The sequence below is a fragment of the Buteo buteo genome, chromosome 21, assembly GCF_964188355.1.
Source record: "Buteo buteo chromosome 21, bButBut1.hap1.1, whole genome shotgun sequence".
Lineage (NCBI taxonomy): Eukaryota > Metazoa > Chordata > Aves > Accipitriformes > Accipitridae > Buteo > Buteo buteo.
Window position 1 is genome coordinate 14,130,169 of NC_134191.1, and position 23,305 is coordinate 14,153,473.

At 41.5% G+C, this 23,305-nt stretch overlaps 1 protein-coding gene across 3 annotated transcripts in view; it reads left to right on the forward strand.

The window, feature by feature from the left end:
* Positions 1-23,305, forward strand: part of KBTBD12 (kelch repeat and BTB domain containing 12) — a 42,159-nt gene that overhangs the window by 13,352 nt on the left and 5,502 nt on the right. For all 3 annotated transcript variants that reach the window (XM_075052535.1, XM_075052537.1, XM_075052538.1), the window contains 2 exons: positions 735-885; positions 12,725-12,922. In XM_075052535.1, coding sequence (XP_074908636.1) covers positions 735-885; positions 12,725-12,922 — 349 coding nt within the window. The remainder of the gene's footprint in view (positions 1-734; positions 886-12,724; positions 12,923-23,305) is intronic.

Below are 23,305 nucleotides of genomic sequence, written 5' to 3' on the forward strand. Positions count from 1 at the left end.
CCCACAGCCTACTGCTTACATTCAAGGCTATTGTACCCAGAAAACATAATCTGAGTTCCCTGCATCATATGAGACAGGCAGAGAAAGCGGAAGAAGATTAGAGAGAATAAGAGGAGTAGGAGTGAGTATAAAAAGAGTATTATGGCAGCAAAGATAGAGCGGGGTGGGAGGGTAGGAGCTTATTATGAAAACTATTGAAGGAGAAGTTACAGCAGTTGAACAACATTACTCTGGTTAGACCGACTAAATAAACTGGCAAATGACTTGAGAATAAGTTGTAAATATATACAGGCCTGAGAAAGGCCGGCAAAGTACCTCACTGAGACTCACAGTACAATCTGAGTAACAGTGGGAATAGATTTCAACCTTTAGCAGGAAGAAAAAATGTCAGATAGACTGGTTTTCCCTCTATTATTATTAGGACTTTACAGCAGCCTTGTGAAAGAGGTACATTCTGCGAGAGCCGGGCCCATGAATGTATTGTTATTACCTGAATCCTCAGGTTTATTGCTGCAGAATATAGATGCCCTCTTACTCATTTGCCTTCTACAGAGTACTCCCAGCCACAAGTCATGGGTGCTGTTAGACCCTAGTGAGTATGAATCACTTCGCAGCTATAATTGATGTGTTTATGTTATTTATCTGCTGAGCTGTCTGCTGTGATTAATTGCATGCAGGCGTGTGCAGAGGGCTCCAAATGTTGTATTATTATATGGCTGTCATATTTCATACAGATGGATCTGCCTGACGATGAGCCGGATCGATTAAGTAACAGAACGTTTCGGTATGACCCAGGCCAAGACAAATGGACAGAAGGCGCGCCAATGAAGTACTCCAAATACCGCTTCAGCACAGCTGTAGTCAACAGTGAGATTTATGTCTTGGGTAAGAGGAAACAGATTTTTAACAGATAGCACCATGACTTTTTCTTCTTTCCAGCAATTTGCCTCTGTGAAGTGAAATATCTCACCCTTTGCTCTGTACTATAGGACCAAGTATGTTGGACTGAATGGATAGTATTTGTCTAGAGCTACTTTTTCCCCATATAATTTCTTCCTTCCTTAATCCATGAAGATTAAATTAAGTGAATGTTTAGTGCTCTGCATTATCGAAACAAAGATACTTTACTTTTTAAACTACTTTTCTTTGGAGTACTAGTGTGTGCTATAAATAATAATGAAAATTAAAAGGTGTGTAGACAAGCCTTGTTAGCACCATTCCACAGGTGAGCAGTGAAAAGCTAAGGAACATACCCAGCGCCATGAAGGCATAGCACAGGGGAAAAGAGAATTTGGATTTACCAGTCAAAACAAACATTATTTGTGGATTCTAACAAAATTCAATTAATCAGTCTCTTCCACCCACCTCAACGCAGTGCATTTTTGGAAAAACCAAATCATTCATTTGTCATTTTTTTGATGGAATATTTTGATTTTTTTTTGTTTCAAAACAGTATTTTGAGCAAAAGTTCTAAGACCTGTGTGAAAGAGTTCAGTAATCTCCTACCCCAAAATCTTTTGTCCTAAAATGGTCCCCATCCATATCCCCAGTTCTGCAGTTCATCCATAACATGATGCTTTTCCCAAAAACCATCCTTCATGGCCCTGTCCCAACCTCTATCCAAGCCAACAGAAGGAACATCACCTGTTTCTGGACACTAGCAAACACCTCAGAAGCTGGCAAGCAAGGGATTTTTCTGAAGAGAAAATGATGCTGTAAGGCAGGGAAAGGCAGGTGGAGAAGAAAGGCATTGCAGACATTGGGAATGATATGGGGGAGAAGTTGAAAGGGACATCTTGGAAGGGGAATAGGAGCCAGAAAGGTGTCTATGTGACAGAGAGAAGGATTATAGATAGGTGTATGACTGGAAAGTTCTTGAAGAAGTGGGAAAAAAGTTCATACAGTCAATTAATCCATAGGTGGCCTGTGAGTTATTCATGCCCTTCCACGCTCCCATGGTCCCATGGGCAGCATCAGACAGGCAGAAAGTAGCAGTCACATCAGTACCTCAGGACCTTTCAATCCCTTCTGCTTCAACCTACTCCTGCTTACAAGCTTATCCAAGTGAACACAATAAATACCATCTAATCAACTCAATACACCTCCTCTAGAAGGGGCATTATGGTTTTGTCTGGGTTGTTACATACCATGGATAAAGGAGAGTTTGTTCCTGGCATGTAATACAGAAAGCGTTTTGCAAGGGTGTACCTAAGAAAGGTGTGTTTGAAGTAGGAGAGGAAAATGGCTTTAATATTGCATTTGTCTTCTTTTAGAGAAACTTCTTTCTCTTAAGTGGTTTGAGGCAAGCCCATAATCACAACTAGGAGAAAGGGTGAAAGAAGCCCATAGGGAAAAGAGAGTTTTGCAAACAGAAAATCATTTCATTATTGTCAAAGTTTAGTGATAGAGAATGTCAGTATGCTGTTAAAATAACGAGAGTGTTGGCTGCCCAAGTTCAAAGGTGCTTTGAAAATGTGGAAACTCCATCCTTTGTAAAAGGTTAAATATATATAATTATTTATACTGACCCTGATGCTGTAATGGGGCAGCAGAAGCAGCCGTAATAGTTGGGAAGAGAAAGGCTGTATTCATGCATTTCAGTAAAAAGTGCTCTGAGATCAAGACCACGAATGCTGTGATGACACAAGAGAGTCAGGGATTAAAAAAAAGGAGCCACCTTGGGATGCATGTGATAAAATAAATTGACAGTCTTCTTCACAGCAAGCCTGACACCGAGACAAGGAAAAGGAGTGGCTAATAAGGAAAACTGCGTCCATTTTCTTCCCTCAAAATCTTACAAAGCAAGAAGCTTATCTGAGTGATTACAGTAATGAAATGTACAGATTGAACACAAAGCACAGTGTTAAATCTGAACAGTGCCTGTTTAAATGGCATTGAGGAAATGTCATGGTCTCACAGACCTTCACAAGCATTTTGCTAATGTAAAAAAATAAAAAGCATCATTTTATTAGGTATAGCTGCCAGTGCTGCAGTATTCAGGGAGCTGAACATTGACTTGAATTCTTTCTTACATGTTAGCCAGTGCTACTAATTTTTTTTCATGAGAAAATCTTTGCTAACAGTCAAATTGGTGCATGTGCTGGAACAGGTTCTTGTTCTGTCTCCATCACTTTGTTGGTTCACACACCTTCCCATGAGCAGTCCTTATTCAAGCAGTCCTAAGGGAACCAATGCACTTAATCCTGAGATTAACAATTTGCTGCAGTGGACCGTACACTCTTGCCACTAAATGTAACCAAATATATGCAAAGACAGTGTTTGTTCTCAGTTTTGACAATGTAAATCTGGGGTAATTTCACTGTAATGAATAAACTTGCTTGTGATTTATACCAAAGGTAACTAAACTCACACACTGCTCCAGAGAGCAGATTTTTGGGAAAGACTGCAATTTTTACCATTGTGTTTCTGAGCCTGCCTCTCTTCTGACGCTCTGTCCGCTGAAGGTGTAACTGCAGCAAGTGTAGACAGGAATGAGTTACCATCAGGTAGCATGAATACCTATTGCAGGAAAGACATTTTAACCTAGGTCTGGGGTGTTTTCACAAACTCCTGATTGCCTATTTTCACAAATCCTGCAAGGACTTTAATGCCCATAAATCTGTAAAATTCGGTTGAAACTGGCCAACTGGCCAAAAGCTATGAGAGGCAGACAAAATAATGTAAATGCAGATACAGAACACACATGCAGTGAGGGTAATTGCATAAGTCTCGTTTCCTTAGGAAATGAAATAATATTAGAACTAATTTTTTAATTGAAAGACAAACCTGACACTGAGCCAAAAATGATTTGTCAACAAATTCTACCTTTGAATATGTTGGTTTAAATCTGCCTTTAACAGTATGGGTGGAAATGAAGATTTATCTGTTAAAATTGAGAAGAAAATGTGGTTGGCAAATGTTAACCATCACGGTCTGAAAACTCTGTGGAAGAGAATAAAGCATTTTCCAAGACCTCTCAAAATGATGAAGCAATTTCCAAACAAATTCTGTTTGGAAACAGTGATACAGTCACTGATATTGGCATCTTACCCTGCTGATATCACACATGGCCTCATCTCCAGCTGTAAACTCACACTCGCCAACTGTAATTAAAACCTCACACAGAAAAGCTACATTCCACGCTTTATTCATGGTGACAAGTTCTTGTTACCTTGTGAGTTCTCAGGCTGTTGGGCTGCGAGGTGGGTACAGTTTTCCTTTGGAAACAATTGCGATGGAAACCCCGGCCGAGTGAACGGGCAATTCATGGCATTGAAAGGAAGACAGTGAAAGCGTTCTTAATCTGGCTGATGCAGTACTTGATCATGCAGATGAAATTCAGGAGAGAATGGGAATGGAAGGAACAGAGGTTGATGCTGACAGACCAAAGAATAGCAACTGTCACGAGGATGGCAAAACCATTGCAGGCTGTTCAAAGCTGTGGATCCCTCGGACATCACCCTGCTTCACAAGGAATGTGGGGCACTGTGGGAATCTAGAAAGATGCTGTCAAGGGCAATTTGTGCAAAAAGACACATTCTGAAGAGTATCACAGCTCGTAGGTTGTCCTCATGTTGTGACCTCAGAGACGTCTATGCTCAGGTGCAATGACTAAGCTTTTGCGCTACAGATGAGAGAGACTTCTCCGGAGTCTCTCCCGTTGCCATTTATACCCCTTCTCACTCCAAATGGGGGATCCCCACAGTGAACTCTGTGTGCACAGAACTTGAACATCTAACAGGCTCCCATGGACCCCCAGTCACGGGACACTCAGGGAAGGGGCAATTCAGAAGCATGCTTGATGTCAATGCTGGGATTCCCCCAAGCATCATCTGCTTGTCATATCATATCTGTTCCTTACGCGGTGCACTGTCTCCATGAGCTTCCTGCAGTCTGCACCCAACTAAGAAGATCCACTGGGGGCTGCTGGGGGCAGAGGAAGGAGGAGGGAGGCAAGGTGGAAGCAGGTAAATGGAAGATATTTCCTGTATGCCATGAGGACCAAGCCCCACTTCCCAGAAATAAAAACAGGAAATAAAGAAATATATAGCTCTATCTGGATGCATAGTGTTGCAGAGAGATGAGACTTCTTTCAAGAAACTCTTGAAAACAAAATCCTTAAATGAAATGTTTGTCAGCTCTTTCAGGCAGGATCTCTGTCTTCCTGTACATTTGATACAGGTGTCAGCACATTCAGGATTAGGTGGGATTCTAGAGCATAAGTGAAAACTCACTGCACTAAAAGTTGATCCTCTCTAATGTCTCTGATGTGTGAATCCAATTTCCATCATAAATATGAAGCAAAAAGCATAGGTCGAGCACTAGCTTTGAATAAGATGCAGCAGCAGACTCCTTGACACACAAATCTAATTTTTGCTCTCATACATGCAGGTGTAAATCTGTAGTAAGTAGTCTGTTGATCTCAGTTTTGTTGTGTCAGACTCATTTTGTTCTAACCCAGTTCAGAATCTGACACTTAGCCTTTGAAGTGTTGATTTCTGAAAAGTCCTATTGGCACAGAACAGAGAGTACATAGTCACTGTCCAAAAACTCTTCCCAGCCTAATTGCCAGCTCCAGCGTGTAAAACCCTAATGACTTAAATGGAATTATTCTAGAGTCACACTGATGGAAGCAAAATGAGAAATAGATTAGAGTTTTTGGTCTGAGTAATAGCATTGTTCAGGAACCTGTACCATGTGTCTTAATCAGCAATCCTGCCATATAATTGTCTGTTTGTTGTATAATGTTCCTAGAGAGTCTTATGCTATTTATACAGTGTACATAATCCTCATAAGTAAATGAACAGCATTTCCTAAGGCTCAAAATCCTTTCTCCTATTCATCGCATTTGACTGGTCTTAGCTCTTTCTCTCCATATTTTCCCAGGAACATAACTATATTCGTTGGAAAGCCCAAGAAAGAGTAGTATTGTGTTCTTAATGACAGAGGCAATTGAGACACTTTTGGAAGAAAACCAGATGGGAGGGCTCTATTTAAGGTCATGCATTTTAATCTCTTGCTTAAAAAAATGTCCTTTCCAGCTAGGTCTCTGAAAACTCATTACAGCCAACGGACAAATTAGGAAAATTTATCCAAATGAATCCATTCGAATGCCATATTCATTAGCTTATGTTAAAACACAATCAGTAGAACTACTGTCTCTGAAATACAGGTCACTGGTAAAAAATGTTCTATCACCATGACAGCTTTAATCATGTGCTGCTTTTATGTTATATAATTCCTGCTTTATAAATAAGAACATATAGAAGGACTTAAATGAGAAATCCTATTAGGCAAGATTTAGGAATCGAAGAATTTTTGTTTATCCTCCTCAGCCTGGCATCCTACCTCTTACAGCTTGTTTTTTTCCCCTGAGTTCCTGCTGAGAGCTTCTTTTAAAAGTTTTAAGCAGTTAAATGAGGTTCAATTAAATACTGAATGTCTCAATCATAAAATACTTATTTGAATATGTACTTTAGGGTCTCTCTAGAAAGCAAAGCTTGTGTAGGAGGGGCTTGAAGGAGACATTTTAGCTTTCATGCTTGAGTATTAACTGTGCATTTGAATAACACCTTCTCCTAAAATAAACATGTCTATTTATAAATATGCTTTGGACTTCTGACAAGTAGCAGATTATGGGCCTGATTCTGCTCTGCTATACCTGTGCAACAGCCTGCGGAGTGCCTGTGTGCAGGGAAGAAGAAGAAAGGCAAAAATCTGGCCTGATAGATGGGATCAGAAATGCTCTCTACTCACTTAAGGATTATGAAAGGAAATGACAACAAGGCATTACAGGGGGAAAGGAGGAGCTGGAACCAAAGTGTTGACCATGTTTAGGAAGACAATCATCTGTTTTTTCAGCCCTGCTTCTAATCAATCTTTTGCCCTCGTGTCTGCATTACCTCATCTGCTGTGCTCTGCGTTAGTAAAGAATGACAATGCTTCTCAGTTTCATCTTTGGAAGTGCCTGCCAGGGCTAGCTTTATTGCTCCCCTATTTCTCTGAGAAACCAGCTACGCAGCCCTGCTTTGCAGAGACTGAGAGAGCAATGTAAGTGCTGAGACTCTCAGCTTGAGTGCCGTTAAAGAGTAATGAAGGGAAATGTTACATAAGAGATTAGCGCTATTAAATCCATTGTGCATTCCAGAGATCAATTTAATAGTGAATTATTTTACAGGAGGCAAAGCTTAGATTTCACTTGCTTGTTGGAGAATTACTCCTTTTTTTCACCCATTTCCCAGGTTCCTTTGATAAAAATTCAAAGCAGCACTCGTAAGAATACATGTTGTTCAGTACTGTGATCTGAGGACTTAATGATATGATAAAGAATTGCAGTGTCAGTGCCCTGAAGGCACTAACAGGTCTTGATCATCCTGACCAGCATCACCTGGGGCCTCCACCCACACGCTCTGCCCATAGGTCCAGAAGCATCATTTAAACACAGGCCCGAGGCCACCAGCCCCTTCTTGTTACCTTGCCTTTGCCTGACAACTGCTGGTAGGACCCACTGCAATCGCCTGCCTCTGGTTCTGTGGAGCTGTGCCTTGATGGTGAGCTCGTTACCTGGGTCATCTTCCCTCCGGGAGCAGCTCTGCTCTTGTTGCTCCTTGATGTGCTGCCCTGGCTGAGGTACTGCAGCTCATGCCTAATTTCAGCTGTCTGTTAGTGGGGGAACCAAGTTAAATGGTATGAAGTCTGATATTCAGATGTCACCACCGCCCTGCCCCTCTCAGTGGAGTACATAAACTGGTTTTGGTGCTATCTAGACCACCAACCACGTTGTAGGTGTCGTTTTGGTCAGCCATCCTGTCTGCAAAATGAGCGGTCTAGACTTGAATCTGGGGGGAAAAACTTGTCCATGTTGGACTCAGCTGCCTGGCAGATTTAGCTGCATAAGAGTTCAGCGTGGGTGAGACTTGGGAGTGCAATTGCTCTGCACCAGTGCCTGCCTTTACAAGTACTGGTGATGTGGGTGAAGTCACTGGATATGTGTAGGTAGGAATGCTCCCTTTCTCTTGAAACTCAGCTGTGTGTCAGTCTCACTCCTATAGCTATATCTAGGGCACTTATTTCCTTTGCACCTGCTGAACTAGTTATGACCAGTGACTCTTTACCACTTCGCTGCTGTTACACATTCCTCCTCAAGTGCTGGAAGGGTGTTCTGTTATTAGAACTGATGTGATTCAAATTGCATTCAGGCTTCTCAAATGAGCATGGAGTAAGGGGGAGGCAGTTGACCTCAGCCAAAGCAATATGTTTTGCCTTCAGCCAGCGACGAGCAGCGTGTGGGTATAGCAAGGCACAGAACTGTACCTCATTGAAAATCTGAACGTGTGCTAATCGCATCACCTACCCTGCTCTGCCTTCTTGCATCAAAGGCTTGTCTTCTCTATCCTGATTTCTTAATAAGGATCATGTATTTTATTTATATATTTATTTTACTAATGGAGCTTCATGTTAAATTTAAAGTCCATTAGAACCACTGCTTACAGAGTGCCCTTGAAAGTATGTTTGATTGCAGAATCATCCAAGCGTGATATGGAAAGCTCTCAAGCATTAATGGTTTGGGAACACAAAGGTGGCTTCACTGGCTTTTTTAGCCCTTCAGTGGCATCTGAAACATCTCCTAGGGAAAGCGCATAATGTAAAAAGCCTAATGTGTTGAAAGGCTGTATTTGTAAGGGGGTGGGGGGGGAAGAGTGAGTTCTAGAATTAAATCCTCTTGTGTGATGAACGTGAAAATGACAGAAATGTTCAAAACTCCCAGTGAGAAATCCATCTCCCCCTGCACAAAGGATATATAAGTGGGCTTTATGAAGAGAACTAAGCCAGGTGGTGTTGAATTCACCAGTTCTGTTTGTGATGGGGTAGGTGAATGTGGCTTAATGAAGGACCCTCCCCAGCATCCATTCCAGACTGCAGGCATGGAAATAGCAATTGCCGCCCTTTGCACACCTTTTGGGACTCCCAGGAGGCTGTGACCACTGCATGTGTGTTTTAATGACCCCATCTGTAGTTCTGGGTGGTTTAAGGTACAATCACAAGTATAGATTCATGCGCTGATGGTGGGTCACTTGGCACAAGAGTCTTCCCCAAATGACCTAAACCTCTCTTCCTTCTTTACTGCATTCTGCCGTAGCCTCTTAAAGGTTACCCCCATTTTATGTAGAGGCTCCTGTAGGAGCAGAGCATGAACTCAGTTGCTCAGCTGCATTACCCAGAGAACATGAAACAAAGACAGTCTTCATGGTCTTAACTGTAATTCCATATGTCTCCACTTGCACTTCTAATGGTTTCATAAATCTGAATGAAGAAAGCAGTGGGACAGGATGATCTGGAGTCATGAATGACGGAGCACAAAGCAGCCTGAATTGTGTGACACAGCAAGTTTCTTTTCTTCTGCCAATTTGAAGTCTTGCGTGGTATATACATTGTAGATGATGGATAGCCTGGTTAATGTGAGATGCTCCACTCTGTTGCAGATGCAAATTGATTTAAATTTGAGAATTTTTTATTTGCTGATTTGTATATTCAGTTCTTTGGGAAGAGGCCTGAGCTATCAGCCTCCATAGAGGAAAAAACCTATTGTCTCACAGGAGTGTTTCTCAACTACTGGGAACACAGCAAAGCAGCGCTGGTAGAGTCTAATATCCTCAGATTCCTTTGTTAGCAATATTTCAGTGTTAGCATTGCTTTAGAAGAGGAGATTGAAAATCTTGATTTCTTGTTTTTCAGAATACTATTTTTCTAAGCTTGAAAATCAAACATTACTCCCCTCTGATTTTTTCCTTCTTACTTTCTATTTGCTGAGAACTTAGCTTTGCCCTTGTTGTAAATTGAACATGAAATTGGATTTATCTGAAATGGCTGTGGAAGGCGTAAATAAAATGGAGATATTTTGTACCTTCAGGACTGTCTCTGATAATCATGGGATTAAAGGAGGTTAAATTTAAGTTGCTTAAACTGTCCAATGAAGGTTTCATAAATGCTTGAAAATATGTGGTAGCTCTTAAACTTTTGAAAAGATACTCCAATAGGTCATGAAAAATTACTTTAATAATTATACAGGAAAAATGTTTGGTGGTGGATCCCCTGGATTGGCAGCTGAATCTCTTCATTAACTGGTAATGGTTGTGATTTTTTTGCAAAAAGTCACTGACCGTGCTGTATCAGTTTTGTACCTGATTATTTCTGTTCTTTCTGAAGTTACTATGCCCCACAGTTACTGAATTTAGAAAATGACAATAAAAATGCATTAAGAAATAAATCACAACTATGCTTCTAGAAGAGTTGTGGGACATTTTGTCCACTGCCCCACCTTGAAATATCAAGTCCAGCAGCAAAGCTATTATTGTTTGACTCTGACATGCCACATGCATTCCCTAACTGGTACCATTTGTTCCTCTGATTGAACAAGATGCTCTTTCATTCTTCATGTGAAGACTTTTCTTATGGGTGAGTGCATATTCTTCAGTGGTATACAGTAACACCTGGGCTAATTTTAAAAAAAGCTAGATAACCAGCAGCAATCTGTCTTTGGCACTACAAAACTGTCTTTTGAACAGATCAAATCAGTCTGTGGGGAGCTTTAATATTGTTGGTTCCAAGTTAAAACTGCCTTGAGTATCTCTTTCTATCTTACATTGCACTCTGTAGACTGTGAATATCCTGGTAGCAGATTGTCTTGCATGCTGTATTCTGTGGTTCTACCAAAGGATGCAGTAGAGTCAGAAAGGCTACATGATAAGCAATCAGTTAAATAGCCTTATCAGTTAAAAAATTTGATGACGCCTTAAAACTTTTCTTGATAAATTTAGGGGAATAATGTCCTGTCCCTAGAGTGGCACCTCTCTTATAAGGAGTAGTGGAGAATACTGCATAGAAAAGGATAATGCTCCTGGCATAAAGAACAAGACAATAAGTAAATGCTTGAATTCTGAAATTTATTCTTGCTTCTAAATAGTCTTAAGGAATAGCTCAGTGAGACTCCATTGTGAGAAAAGCTCAGCATGGTGATGCATACAACTGCCTTTTTGGCATGGAAATTATTAGCAAAATTCTGTGACTCCCTACCTCAGCTCTCTTAGGTGAATCAAGCCTCAGAGGAGGAGCCCATCAGAGCAAATGCTGCTTAGTTGGGGTTGTTAAGCTAGTAATGAAGGCATTTGGATGCTAGCCTTGTTTAAGCACTGAGAGGAACCTAATACAAACTGCTAGGACCTTGCTGGTAGGCAAGTAAAGATTTGCTGTGCATGGAAAAGGAGCTGAAAACCAAATGCAGTGAAGGTTTTCAAATTCAAATATTGAACTGAATCAAATGCTGCTAAGTTCAGCTGGAGGAAAACTTCCTGCTGATGATAATGGACGCTGAATTTGGTTCTAATTTTGCTGCTCTGATGCAGGGATAACTGGTCTTACCTTTATCTGCCTCTGAAATACAGATCAGGAATACAGTGGCAGCACATTTGGAGCATTGTGGTGCCCACTTACATGAAGTTGCCTCTTCCAAATACTTTTGGAGAATGCACAAAGTGTTGAAAAAATAGCACAGTCCATATTAAGAGGTAGGTGGAAAACCATATGCAAGTAAAACTTTGAGCACTAGCGGCTCATTTCTCTGACAGACCAGCTTAACAGCACTAGGGGCAATATATTTTAAAAGCAGTCGCACCAGCCTTGCACAGGTTATACTTGCAGTCCTTTCCATTTGCATAAGCAAGGGCATAATTACATGCCATACAATGCATTTTGGATTTGTACAATTGAGCAGTCCTACACATGTATCAGGAAAGCTAGCCTTCATGTGGAAATTGCTTGCATATTGCAGTCATTTTATATTTAAAAGTGGTCACATACACACACATGCACAAAAGAACTGCTTCAGCATGCCATCAGTGCTCATTACAGGGTATTGTGTCCATTGGCACAGATGGAAAACCTGTGAGGGTATGTCAGCATATTAATTCTTGAGAACCAAAGGCTGTGAATTCAAAATCTGGATCTGATCACTGGAAAGGATTTGGAAAGGCAGTGTTTATGCTGTGATTTGAGTGTACAGTGTTTCCAGTGTGCACTGAGATCTCGGGTACGTCTGCAGCCTGTTGCAGTATATCCCAGCAAATGAAACTGAGATCTGTTTCAATCCTGCACACCGACTTCAGGCATCCTGATTAACCCTTCAATGGTAGGACTTGTCACAAATAACTCAGTTGGTACTACTGCATAGTGCATGGGTTTATTTCTGGAAGTCAATTTCCCTTAAGAAATGGGTGTAATCTTTTTCTTTTATTGAAGACAACTAACCAACAAATCCAAATGATTGTTGGTTAACGTGTGTGAGGGTCAAATCCACTAACAGTAATTGGAAAATAGTTTTTGATCCATTGCAACTTAATGATACAGCAATTTGTCCAGCACACAGAACAAGTAATTATGATAGTTCCTACTATATAGGCAGAAAACAAGACAAAGTACCTTTGCATTTTGAGGACATGCTGCTTGTCCTTCTGTTGATACAAGACTTCAGAAAGGATCTTGCTTCAACGTCTGTAGATAATGTGCAGTAGCTTCTGCTTTGAGCTGACTTTCTAACAAACTTCTGGAGCTGCAAAAGGGAAGAGAAAGGGAGGGAGATGAGGACATGTACACAAAAAATCATGCAGCCAGCAATGTAATTTTCAGCAGAATCTGGGACTGCTATATTTGACCCGTGTATCTTTTGCAGGAGGAATTGGGTGCCTTGGTCGTGACAGAGGACAGACACGGAAATGTCTTGATGCAGTGGAGATTTATAACCCTGACGGAGACTTTTGGAGGGATGGACCTCCTATGCCTTCTCCCCTCCTCTCCTTACGAACAAACTCTACCAGCGCAGGCTCCGTGGAAGGGAAGCTCTACCTCTGTGGAGGATTTCGCGGAGCAGGTACTAAAATGAGTCTGACGTTCCCTACACAGTTGAAATCAGTTGCACTGTACACAGACTGACCTGATGACCGACCAACCCTATCAGGTGGCACTGGCGTGCCCTGGAACCACAGACCTAATTCAGCCCTTTGGACTGCTGGCTCCTAATGTCAATATGAATTGTGTTCTGTTTGCTCTTTGCTTTTTTCCTTAACAAAACATGGAGAATTAAGGATGTTTCCGATCTGCACTAAACCTGTCCAAATCTACAACCTCAGTAGTATTCTTCTGGATTTACACACAGAGCTACTGAGATCAGGAGCATAGTGTGTTATGGCCATGAAAGAACTTGGTCATATTTGTTGAAGATTAAGGCACTATCCATCTGTCTGTAGCAAAGCTATCTGGCTCTGCCTATTTACTTACATGCTTTTCATAATCAGTGTTGAAAAAGCTTGTGTATTTAATGAGTACTCTGGCCAGGGAACTGAGATACAGAGAGACTAAAATTCCAGATCTGGTGATTTTAAACAATCCTAGCCCCGTGGTCACCATTCTTCTTCTAAGGCTTCTTCCTTCCAACTGTGCTTAGCTCTTTCTAAATCTCCAGTACTGCTAACCATTGTTTTTTTCATTATAAATGCAAAGAATCTCAAAACATGCACGCTTACACTCTCTGCTGTATATAGCTGCTACCCCATTTCCTTTCTAGGAGAAAGCATTAATATAGATTCATTATCCACTGCTAATAAATGTCATGTCAGGCTCACTATTGGCCAGGAATGGCCGCGTGGAATCACTTGGTGACATGTCCTTCACATTACAGTGACTCCAGTTGCGTCGACTTTTGCTTGTATCACCAACTCTAAACTTAAAGCTGCTGTTGTTTTAGAATGACGATTTTCATCAGCTAGTTCACTGCTCACCTTCCCCGTCCTTCATTTGCTACTGTTTGAGGAAGCTGCTTCCTGAAAACAATTGTACGGCAGCTCTCTGACAGGCATGTTCTCTTGTCATTGCTGATCAAAGTTCTGTGACCTCAGAGCAGTATGTTTATGATACATCACTGTGTTTCCATAGCAAACGGTGTGCCATCATATTTGTTCTTTTTCTTAGCAGTATTATGAAAAAGCCTAAAGTTAGTGGGTACAAATCTCCAAAGGCTGATCATTTCACTGGCAAATGAAGCAATTTCATTCAAGATGACTAACAGATTTTCTGAATAAGGTAGGTTCAGAGCCATAAAAACACTCTCTGTACAATACCATCACGTTCTGTCACTGAGTCATGTATAAAGAGTGGTAGTACTGGGAGAGGTTGAAAGTCCCCCCATGGATTTCAGGATGGCCATCTTTTGTATGTTTGTATAATGCCAGCTCAATGGGGTCCTGATTCCTGACTGTACTATTGCAATTTGTATAATTATGTATAGAACTCCCCTGCACTAAAAGTGCTATTTGGATTGGAGCGCAAGAAGTCTAAGTTAGCAAATGCCAGTTTTGCAGTTATCTGTGAAACCTGAATTCTGACCCCCTACCTGTGCATTTTGTGTACCAGTGAAGAAATAGCGTGTGATTGTGTTGTTAGATGTTGTTATGATGTCTATAACAAGGGAGCCAAAATAAGATTCTCACTGTCAACTGTAAATCAGATGTATCCACATGTTTAAGGAGTTGAGAGGAAGCTGTGCCTTAAAGACAAGTTATTAAAGGAAAAGGGCCTTCTAAATCTTCATAACAATAACAACTTCTAGCTACCATCATCAAGAAAAAGATGGGTGGAGCCTGTACGCTGAACCTGAAGAGGTTATCTAGCTGGCCTCTCTCCCTGGGCCCGTCTTTTCCATATGCTAGAAAGTGCTCTTGTCTCATCTGCTCTTTGGGGTGAAGGGTGGAGTGAGAGAGGGTTATTACTGTCATATGGGAACTTGGAGAGGGTGGCTTAACTCTGCTTTTTCACAGTTACAGCTGCTCAGCAGCTTCAAGATATTCACAGAACAGTATGTGCTGCTGCTGCTTCAGTAGCAGATAGGGTTATTTTAGAATGTGCTTGTTTGGTTTTAGTCTTTTGGGTTTCTTGGCATGTCACTTTGGTTTTTGTGAGGGATGCAACCAAGAGAGGATATTCCAATTTTACAAAACATTGTAATTTAGTTTCAACCAAGTGGAGATTTTGGAACAAGCTGAAGGCACAGCTGTAGTCTCTGGGTTTTCCGCCGGCTGAACACTAAAGGGCTGCTGTGAACATTCAAGAATGAGTGCTGCTCAACAAAAAGAAAATAAGCCAAAATCACTGCTGCAATGGAAAGTCAGCCAATGTATATAAGGGGCTGCAACCAACTGCCTGTATACTATAGATCTGTCCCCAACTCCCCAGCCTCAACCTGCCTTTGCATTTGCTTAAACCCACTCTTGTTCCAGCAGTGTGAAAGCTGACCTACTAAGGACACTGTTGCATCTTAATTTTACTCTTATGTGCCATGCTCTGTATGCCTTTCTGTATGATTATTGACCTAAATGGATAATTAGAGACCAGAGATGCTGTACACAAACACAAAGCTGAAAAGCAGCTGTCAACTGCTCAAAGGGCCTTAAATTTGGATAAAAAGAGGAGTACTGCTCAACTACCATGTATTCTGAGTCCCATGTGACACTTGAAGTTTTGTGATGGCAGGATTCCTGTCCCGTATATATTGCCTCTCACAAATCTTTGTCTGCTTGAAGGAGGACAAGTAGTGCAGCCCTAACAGCATCCCCAGGAGCAGAAGAGGAGAAATTGTAGCTACTTAGTCTCCAGAGGGAATTCAGCTTGGCCAGCTGAGAATAGCAATGCAGAGCGCAGTCTTTCTAAGGGACAAGTGAACTCCAAAGTGTGTCCAAGCTTCATCAAGAGAAAGCTTCCTCTGAACTGCAAGGAATGCTGCTCAATGTTGAGCTGTGTTGGTAAACACAGCTTGTAAGACTTCCCCTGCTGAGGCTTCCTCAGGTTAGAAGCTTGCTCGAAGCCTGGCCATGAAAGGGGAAAGGGGATTAATTCAGCTGATGTTTAGACACTTATCTGGAGTGCCTACGCTAAGACCTTAAGAGACCTCAGGCTCCCTGCAGCATATGGAGAAGCACAGACACTTCCAGAGGGAGATTCAGGTCCTTGGTGCTTTACATCTGCTCTGAAAGACCAGAAGGCAATTCGGAACCCTGAGGACCTCTCTTGTCTCTTAATGCTCTGTGTTTTGATCAGAATATGAGGGATTCTAACCTGGCTTACCTAAGGCAAACACATCAGGAGCTTCGTGTCTATGATTAGATGGTACAAACCACTCTGAGACCTCTGTGCTGTATCACTAGCTGGCAAATGTTGTATATTCTTACAATCATGGTAAATACCCCCCAAAAATCACTTATTGTTTTGAATTTTTCTCCTTAGCAAGGCTTGCAAGGCTTCATCTGTTAGCCAGTAGTTTATACAAATGAGCTCATTTTCTACTAAAACTATTATGGTAAATAGGAACCATTAATCTGCTTGTCTCTGACACTCAGCTCCAGCTCATGTAGTCTAGTGTCATGAATGTTGCCTGTCATTTGTCAGCAATGTTATAGCATTCATCAAGATATTCAGAAATGTTTAAAATGGCTGGTTTTGTCCACTAGCTTATAGTTCTGCAAAGAGTGAAAACATTAGCTGTAGTGTGAATACTCAGAAGGACTCAATGTGCAGTAGCCAGCTAGCTTCCTACTAATTGTTAAAATACGTTGTTGCATTTACTGCTTAAAATATGGATTTTAAACCAGCCTTTGCAGCCTGACTGTATGATGTTCTTGTTGACATGTTTTATTTCCTTTGCCTTTGCATAGAACTAAAACCTGCCACCTGCGCAGGCTGACAGCTATTCATGTTAGCCCGTGCACGGCAGAAGCAGCCTCATTAGCGTGCCTCGCCGAAGGAGGTGGTAAGCAGCTCTTCAGGTATGCAGCATTACACGCTTATCAAATGCCTGCCAGATTGGGTTGCCTTCCTTTTTGACTGCTTCTGAGTATTATAAAATTTTTTTTCTGGTGAAAATGAAGGCAAGGGTGTGTGCCTGTTTGCTGGGACGGTGTCATCTGCTGTCACCGTCAGCTTGCAGAGGCACACGTTTGTTGACTTTGTGTTGTTGCTGCACAAATACAGATCCTTGTAGCCTGTTTCTGGGGGCTGGGGGTCGTAGCTTAATTTCAGATTGTGGAAGTTGGTCCAACTGCCTGTCTCACGGATTTGAATTAATAAATTCAAATCCAGAGTTGATTTTTTTTATTTGATGCCTCCTGGCCTGTATCAGAAATAGTGTGGCCATCAGCAGCAGGGAAGTGATTGTTCGGCTGTATTCGGCACTGGTGAGGCCGCACCTCGAGTCCTGTGTTCAGTTTTGGGCCCCTCACTACAGGGAAGACATGGAGGTGCTGGAGCGTGTCCAGAGAAGGGCAACCAGGTTGGTGAAGGGTCTGGAGCACAAGTCTTGTGAGGAGCGGCTGAGGGAACTGGGGCTGTTTAGTCTGGAGAAGAGGAGGCTGAGGGGAGACCTTATTGCTCCCTACAACTGCCTGAAAGGAGGGTGTAGTGAGGTGGGTGCTGGTCTCTTCTGTCAAGTAACTAGAGATAGGATGACAGGGAATGGCCTCAAGTTGTGCCAGGGGAGGTTTAGATTGGATATTAGGAAAAATTTCTTCATCAAAAGGGTTGTCAAACATTGGAACAGGCTGGCCAGGGAAGTGGTTGCGGCATTGTCCCGGGAGGTATTTGAAAGATGTGTAGGTGCAGCACTTAGGGACACAGTTTAGTGGTGGACTTGGCAGTGTTAGGTTAAGGGTTGGATGTAAAGGTCTTTTCCAACGCGAGTGACTCTATGATTTAAATCAGAATGCCTTCTTTACTATACACCCATGTGACATCAGCTGATGTGCAAAGTAAAGGGACAACCACCTCAATGCAAATAATAAAATGTTTAACGGGTCTGCTATTACCAGCACATATCGCTTAAAAGGTCTATGATTTCATCAGCTAATGGCACTTGACGTGGAACTGTCTTTCTCTGAACTGGCAGTTTTGCCATCTCCCTCCAATGCAGTTTATAGCAGAGAAGATAAATGTACTGTTTCCCTACTATATATGTTGAAAAATTCTGTAATGTATTTAGCATCATGTGTGGGACCGGAGCTGCTCAACTCAGTTGTTATTTGCTTACTGATATCAAGTAGAAATTAATTTTTCACTTAAGTGGTGTTACAGCCAGGGGAAGGGAAAAGGGAAGAAATACCTATGAACTTGGCATGCAAGATTCTCAATTTTGTGTTTGCAACTGTTAGCCAAGATAGGTGATAGTGACACTGAGTCCTATGAGCTGTGTAATTCTGAGTCTACAAAAAAAAGATATATACTTACACTAGATTAATTTTCTGGTCTCTTCTTCCTCATTTACATAAATTGCAATCCATACCTTGGAATAGGAGCAGCGCTGCTTGCGGCAGTGCAGAACCGTGTAGTAATTACTGTATTCCAGCTGAGCTAATGAGTTTGTATCTCCATGCCATCCTCTCCTGACAGTGGACTAGCTTAATAGGTATTTATTTTGACTAATCTCCCATAAAGGCTGTTCCCCCTAGTCTCCTCCATTATGTGATTTAGATGGAGAATCATTCTAGTGCTTGTTTTTTATTATAGTGGTTATGGAACATTACTGGAATCAAATTAAATTTAGACATATTAAGGAGCCTGGCACAGTAAATACTGCACTTGTGAAGTTTGGGGGTTGAGAGATTGGAACAAAACCTGTTTCTCCAGCACCTTCCCATGTTCCCAGCTAAATAAAGCAGAGGGGCAAACCCCGGGCTGCCTATCTGCAGCACTGTTTGTTTCCCTCTGTTAGAATTTACTGGGCAGAGATGAATAATTAAAGTTCTCCTGCCCACAGTTGTTATCATTTGAATAAATATTCCCACCAACAGAAGGGATTCAGGGTCCGTGCATTTCGCTCAGCACAGAAATCTGCTCATGGCCACCCGCCGTGCCGCAGGCGCTGCCCCATCTCTCCAGCCTGCGCACCAAGTCCACCCCGAAAAATGCTGCTCGACCTTTCGCCTAATTCTCCCCCAGCACTGGTGTGAGCTGCCAGGCTGCTGCTGGGAACCGGCGTGCGGGAGAGACCTCTTCTGCTTGCTGCCTTCCCGGGGAGGGCTGCCCATTTACCCCCTGCTCATTAGCTGGAAACTCGCTCCCGTAAATAAGGCCAATACAGGTCAGGGGAATTGCTGGGGAGCAGCACCTGCTCGTTTCAGATCTGAATTTGCCCCAGTATCTGACAGCATGGTATTAGTAATTCAGTCCTGCTTCTTACTAAGGCTCATTTATAGTTTATAAAGGGTTAATGAATGATTAATAGATATTTTAATGCATTTTAATTAATTGCTGAAGAGGTCAATAGGTTGTTTAGAAACATGGCTTGTAGCCATGTATGACATCTTCTATTGTGTTCATAACTGCCTGTCATGCATACAGTCTAAACATGCTTTATATCCTCTATTAATAATGTATTAACCCACTGTAAGGCATTTAGAAACAGTATCTCAGGATGGTCTGAGACCAGTCATTCTTATTCTGATCTTGCAGTTTTTACTTGTATGAATGGTGCATTGACTTCAAGAGCACTGATCCTGCTGCCACTGTAATCCATGATCCTGCTAGCACCTGCAGCGCAAGAAGGACCAGCACTTGTAAGATTATGTCTGAAAGAGGCCTTGCTGATGAACAGCAGGCAAAATCTGGAAAGATTTTAAAAGCCGAAGTAGGTGGATCAATCCCAAGAAAAACAGTTGAAGTCACTGAATTAGAAGTTCCTTCCTGTAGACCATCCCATTCTTTATGCATAGATTTCTTTAATTTTAATATATATTGATTTGTGAGTGAATGGGTGGACCATGAAACTACAGTCCTGAAGAATTACACAGCAGAGCAAGAGGATAGAGGTCCTGTCTATGAGAGTGAATATCTTACCTTACTCCACGGAGGTGCTCTGAAAACAGTAAGCTGCCAGAGTTGTAAATTCAAGCCCCAACCTGCCTCCCAGCTTTCGCTGTGTCTGGTGGGATACACCGCCTTGATACTTAACATCATGAAGGCTGGCCAGCATGTTAAACAGCCAAGCCAAGTTCCCTCTCCTGTGTATTCTCTGCTTGCTTCTGCCCACAGGCACAGATGATGGATGTACTTGACCCCACAAGGGGTGTTCGCTGTGTTACAGCTAGCAAGGCTGGTAGAGTAGGGGGCAGCTCACATACGCAAATGGGATTGAAGGCCACAGATTTGATGAACTTATTCTTTTTCCTACTGCAAATGAGGAGCTAGGACATCTGGTGGTAATGACCTAAATGCACTTTTATCTCATTGCAACACAAACGTGAATTCCCAAGTCACCTAACTCCACATCATGTAATTATGAAAGCAGCTATTAGTGGTGAGGAAGATAAGTAGCAGAGGCTAGTCCCATATGTTTAAAAATCATTCTCTGGTCTCTGGTACAGCTAATGGCAAGCAAAACCAGGTACAAAACAGCGGTGGAGGGTGAACTGCTTCAAGGTGGCTCAGGGGTGCCTGTTAGGTGACAAGAAGTGGGGAAGCCAGTAAAACAAACACCCGAGTAAACATTTTGGGGACTGTCGGAGAACTGGCAAGCACCTTGTTATGTTCAAGTGCTTTTTTTCCATGTAAAGAGCAGAGCAGACAGCTAACAGTTCAACCACCACAGGTTTGGTGTCCTTTTTTTATAAACTGATTCACGGCGAAAGAAGATAGAGCACGTTAGGAAACTGCAAACTGGAAAGGAAAATGTGCTGTGACAACCTGAGAGCTGACATCAGCAGGAGCTCAGGCAAATAGCCCGTGTGAGGGTGTCCCAGGGCACAGAGCTCATCGGCAAGGACAGATGTGACACCGAGACCGCCCCCCCCACCATGCGCTGCGGTGCTGAGGTACCTGCCCCCGCGCTGGATAAACTTGCTGAGGCACTAACAGTATGTCAGCATAGCTATGCCGCAGCTAGTAGGCAGGTGAGCTTGTCCAAAACTGTTGTCCAAAACTGCTTTGGATATCTCTGCCCTGCGCTGACGCAGAGGCATCACAGCTCGTGACTTGGCACGTGCTCTCGCTGTCTCCATAACTCTGTGCCCTCATCCATAAGATGGAGGCAAATATACCAGCTGATGTCAATGGGCTTCTATAAGAAATAATGAAATACCACGTTTCAGTAAACTGGCTATAGATTTAATTCCAGTGAACTAAAATTCAGCACAATTTTTTTTTTAGTTCAATGATCTGGACACTAAACAGACTAGAATGAATTTATTTGTATTGGCTTACAAACATAATAGCTGCATAGTTAATAGTCCTGGATGGCCTATAGATTTTCTACCTGTTAAGCATGTTGCTTAATTCTTCTACATCGGGGTCCCTTTAACCCTCCCAACCCAAAACCTAATAATTGTATCTGAATGTTCTGTTCCAAATAGGAAAGAGAAAGCAAGGTCAAAAAAAGACCAAAAGTGGTGATAAATACTATATTCACATGGAAAGTTATTCCTCCCCCCAGCCTCCAAATCACAAATGGAATGCAGTTCAAAAAAAAAAAAAAAAAGAAAAAGCGGATCAAATATTTATGTTGCCTGCAGTCATACTGGGGGTCTTTCCAAGAATGGTTCATCATGATTTATGGCCAATCCTGATTCAAATGGCTTGAGAAAACTTACAGCATAAAATGAAGTCTGGCCATATTTGGGGAGTGAATCATATTTGAAAATAAACATTTTAAAGAGAAAACATGATTGCGTATATGGAGTGCAGGCAATCACTTACTGAAAATCAATATTTTTGTTGTTTTTTTCTGCACATTTGAAGAAAAAATTTCATATGAAAAATTGTAGGATAATGTTTTCTTTACAGACCAGAATATAAAAGAGAATTTAAAGATTAGCCCCATTTTGCTTTCAGACTACTATATTTGCATATATGAAATATGATTTTAGTATTTATAAATTGAATGTTTTCAGGTATGACCCAAGTTCTTTCACTGGGAAAAGATGGGTTTGTAGGCTCAGTGTTAGCCTTCAGTCTGCACTTGTACATCAAAAAGTCATAACTGTACCAAAAGAGCTCTTTCTTTTAACATACCACAGTTTCTCATGGGGATAAATTTATGCTGGTATTAATGTTCCCTATGCTGGTTTAGCCTCTTTCTTTCCTGACTAGGAATAAACCATACTGCTATAAACACTGTTTTACTGCTTGAAAAGGATCTGCATTGGGGTTAGGTTTGTACTACCTGAATAATTCTAATAAAAGTGGTTTAATTCCTATGCAGAAAAACATAGTGTAAAGGAAATTTCTTAAAACTTCTCATGGTTAAACAAGAATGTGCAGAAAAATACTGCCTCATTTTGTAGAAAAAATGAAAGCATTTGGAAAGGAGTGAAATCCTTTCATTAGGTAACATGGTTGTCTGGTAAGTGATGCGGAATAATGCTGTGTATGACAGGGACTTCTGTGGGGTGGCTTTTTAAGCAGGTATTGTGTGTAATACAGCCAGTTTCTTTTTGTAGATGTCACATTATTCTCCTGTAAGCAAAATTGGCTGCTAAGATATTGTCTTTTAAAAAAAAATTGGCAATTAAATAAGGTGAACCAATGAGGCAGAATCTGGAATTACTTGCACCTTCAGGCTTAAAACTCTTTATTGGGATTAAAGCCCGAATCCAACATCAAATCAAAGGAATCAAAGGTGCTATTCTTTTTGAAAAACATTACCTTTTTAATTGTCCTAACCAAGAAAAAAAAATTAAAATAAAAGGCTTAAGAATTGAGGTGTTTTAACTCACTTCCCTTTTAAAAGAAAGGGGGTGTGTGTGTAATTTTTTTTCTGAAGTATGACTATATTTTGAGCAGTGCTTTTCCTCATGCGAACTTTCTCATTCAAAGGGTGCTGCTTCCTTTCATATTAAACAAGATAAGACTAGAGGAATGATTGCTTCCCTTATTCCAACAACACACTCTTTTTATCTCCCAAGGGTTAAGAGTTAACTAACACTCCATGTGCTGGAAAGCAGAATTTGTAGAGTGGAACAAAACCAGTTACAACATCCCACAGAAAAGGGAAACAAGGGACACCAAAGGTTGTGAGTCACCAGGGTCAGGAAAAAACACAGCAAGGTTTGTAAGGAATGGTCTTGGATCTGCCTTTGATGTTTTAATTATGATTTTTTTTTCCTGAAGTGTTGCAATCACCCACAGAATGTCTCAGTTCCAGTGTTTGATTTTTTTTTTCCTCTGATTGTCTCATTTTTGTCATCATCCATGCCAAAGAAAATCCAGGCATGAAAATTTA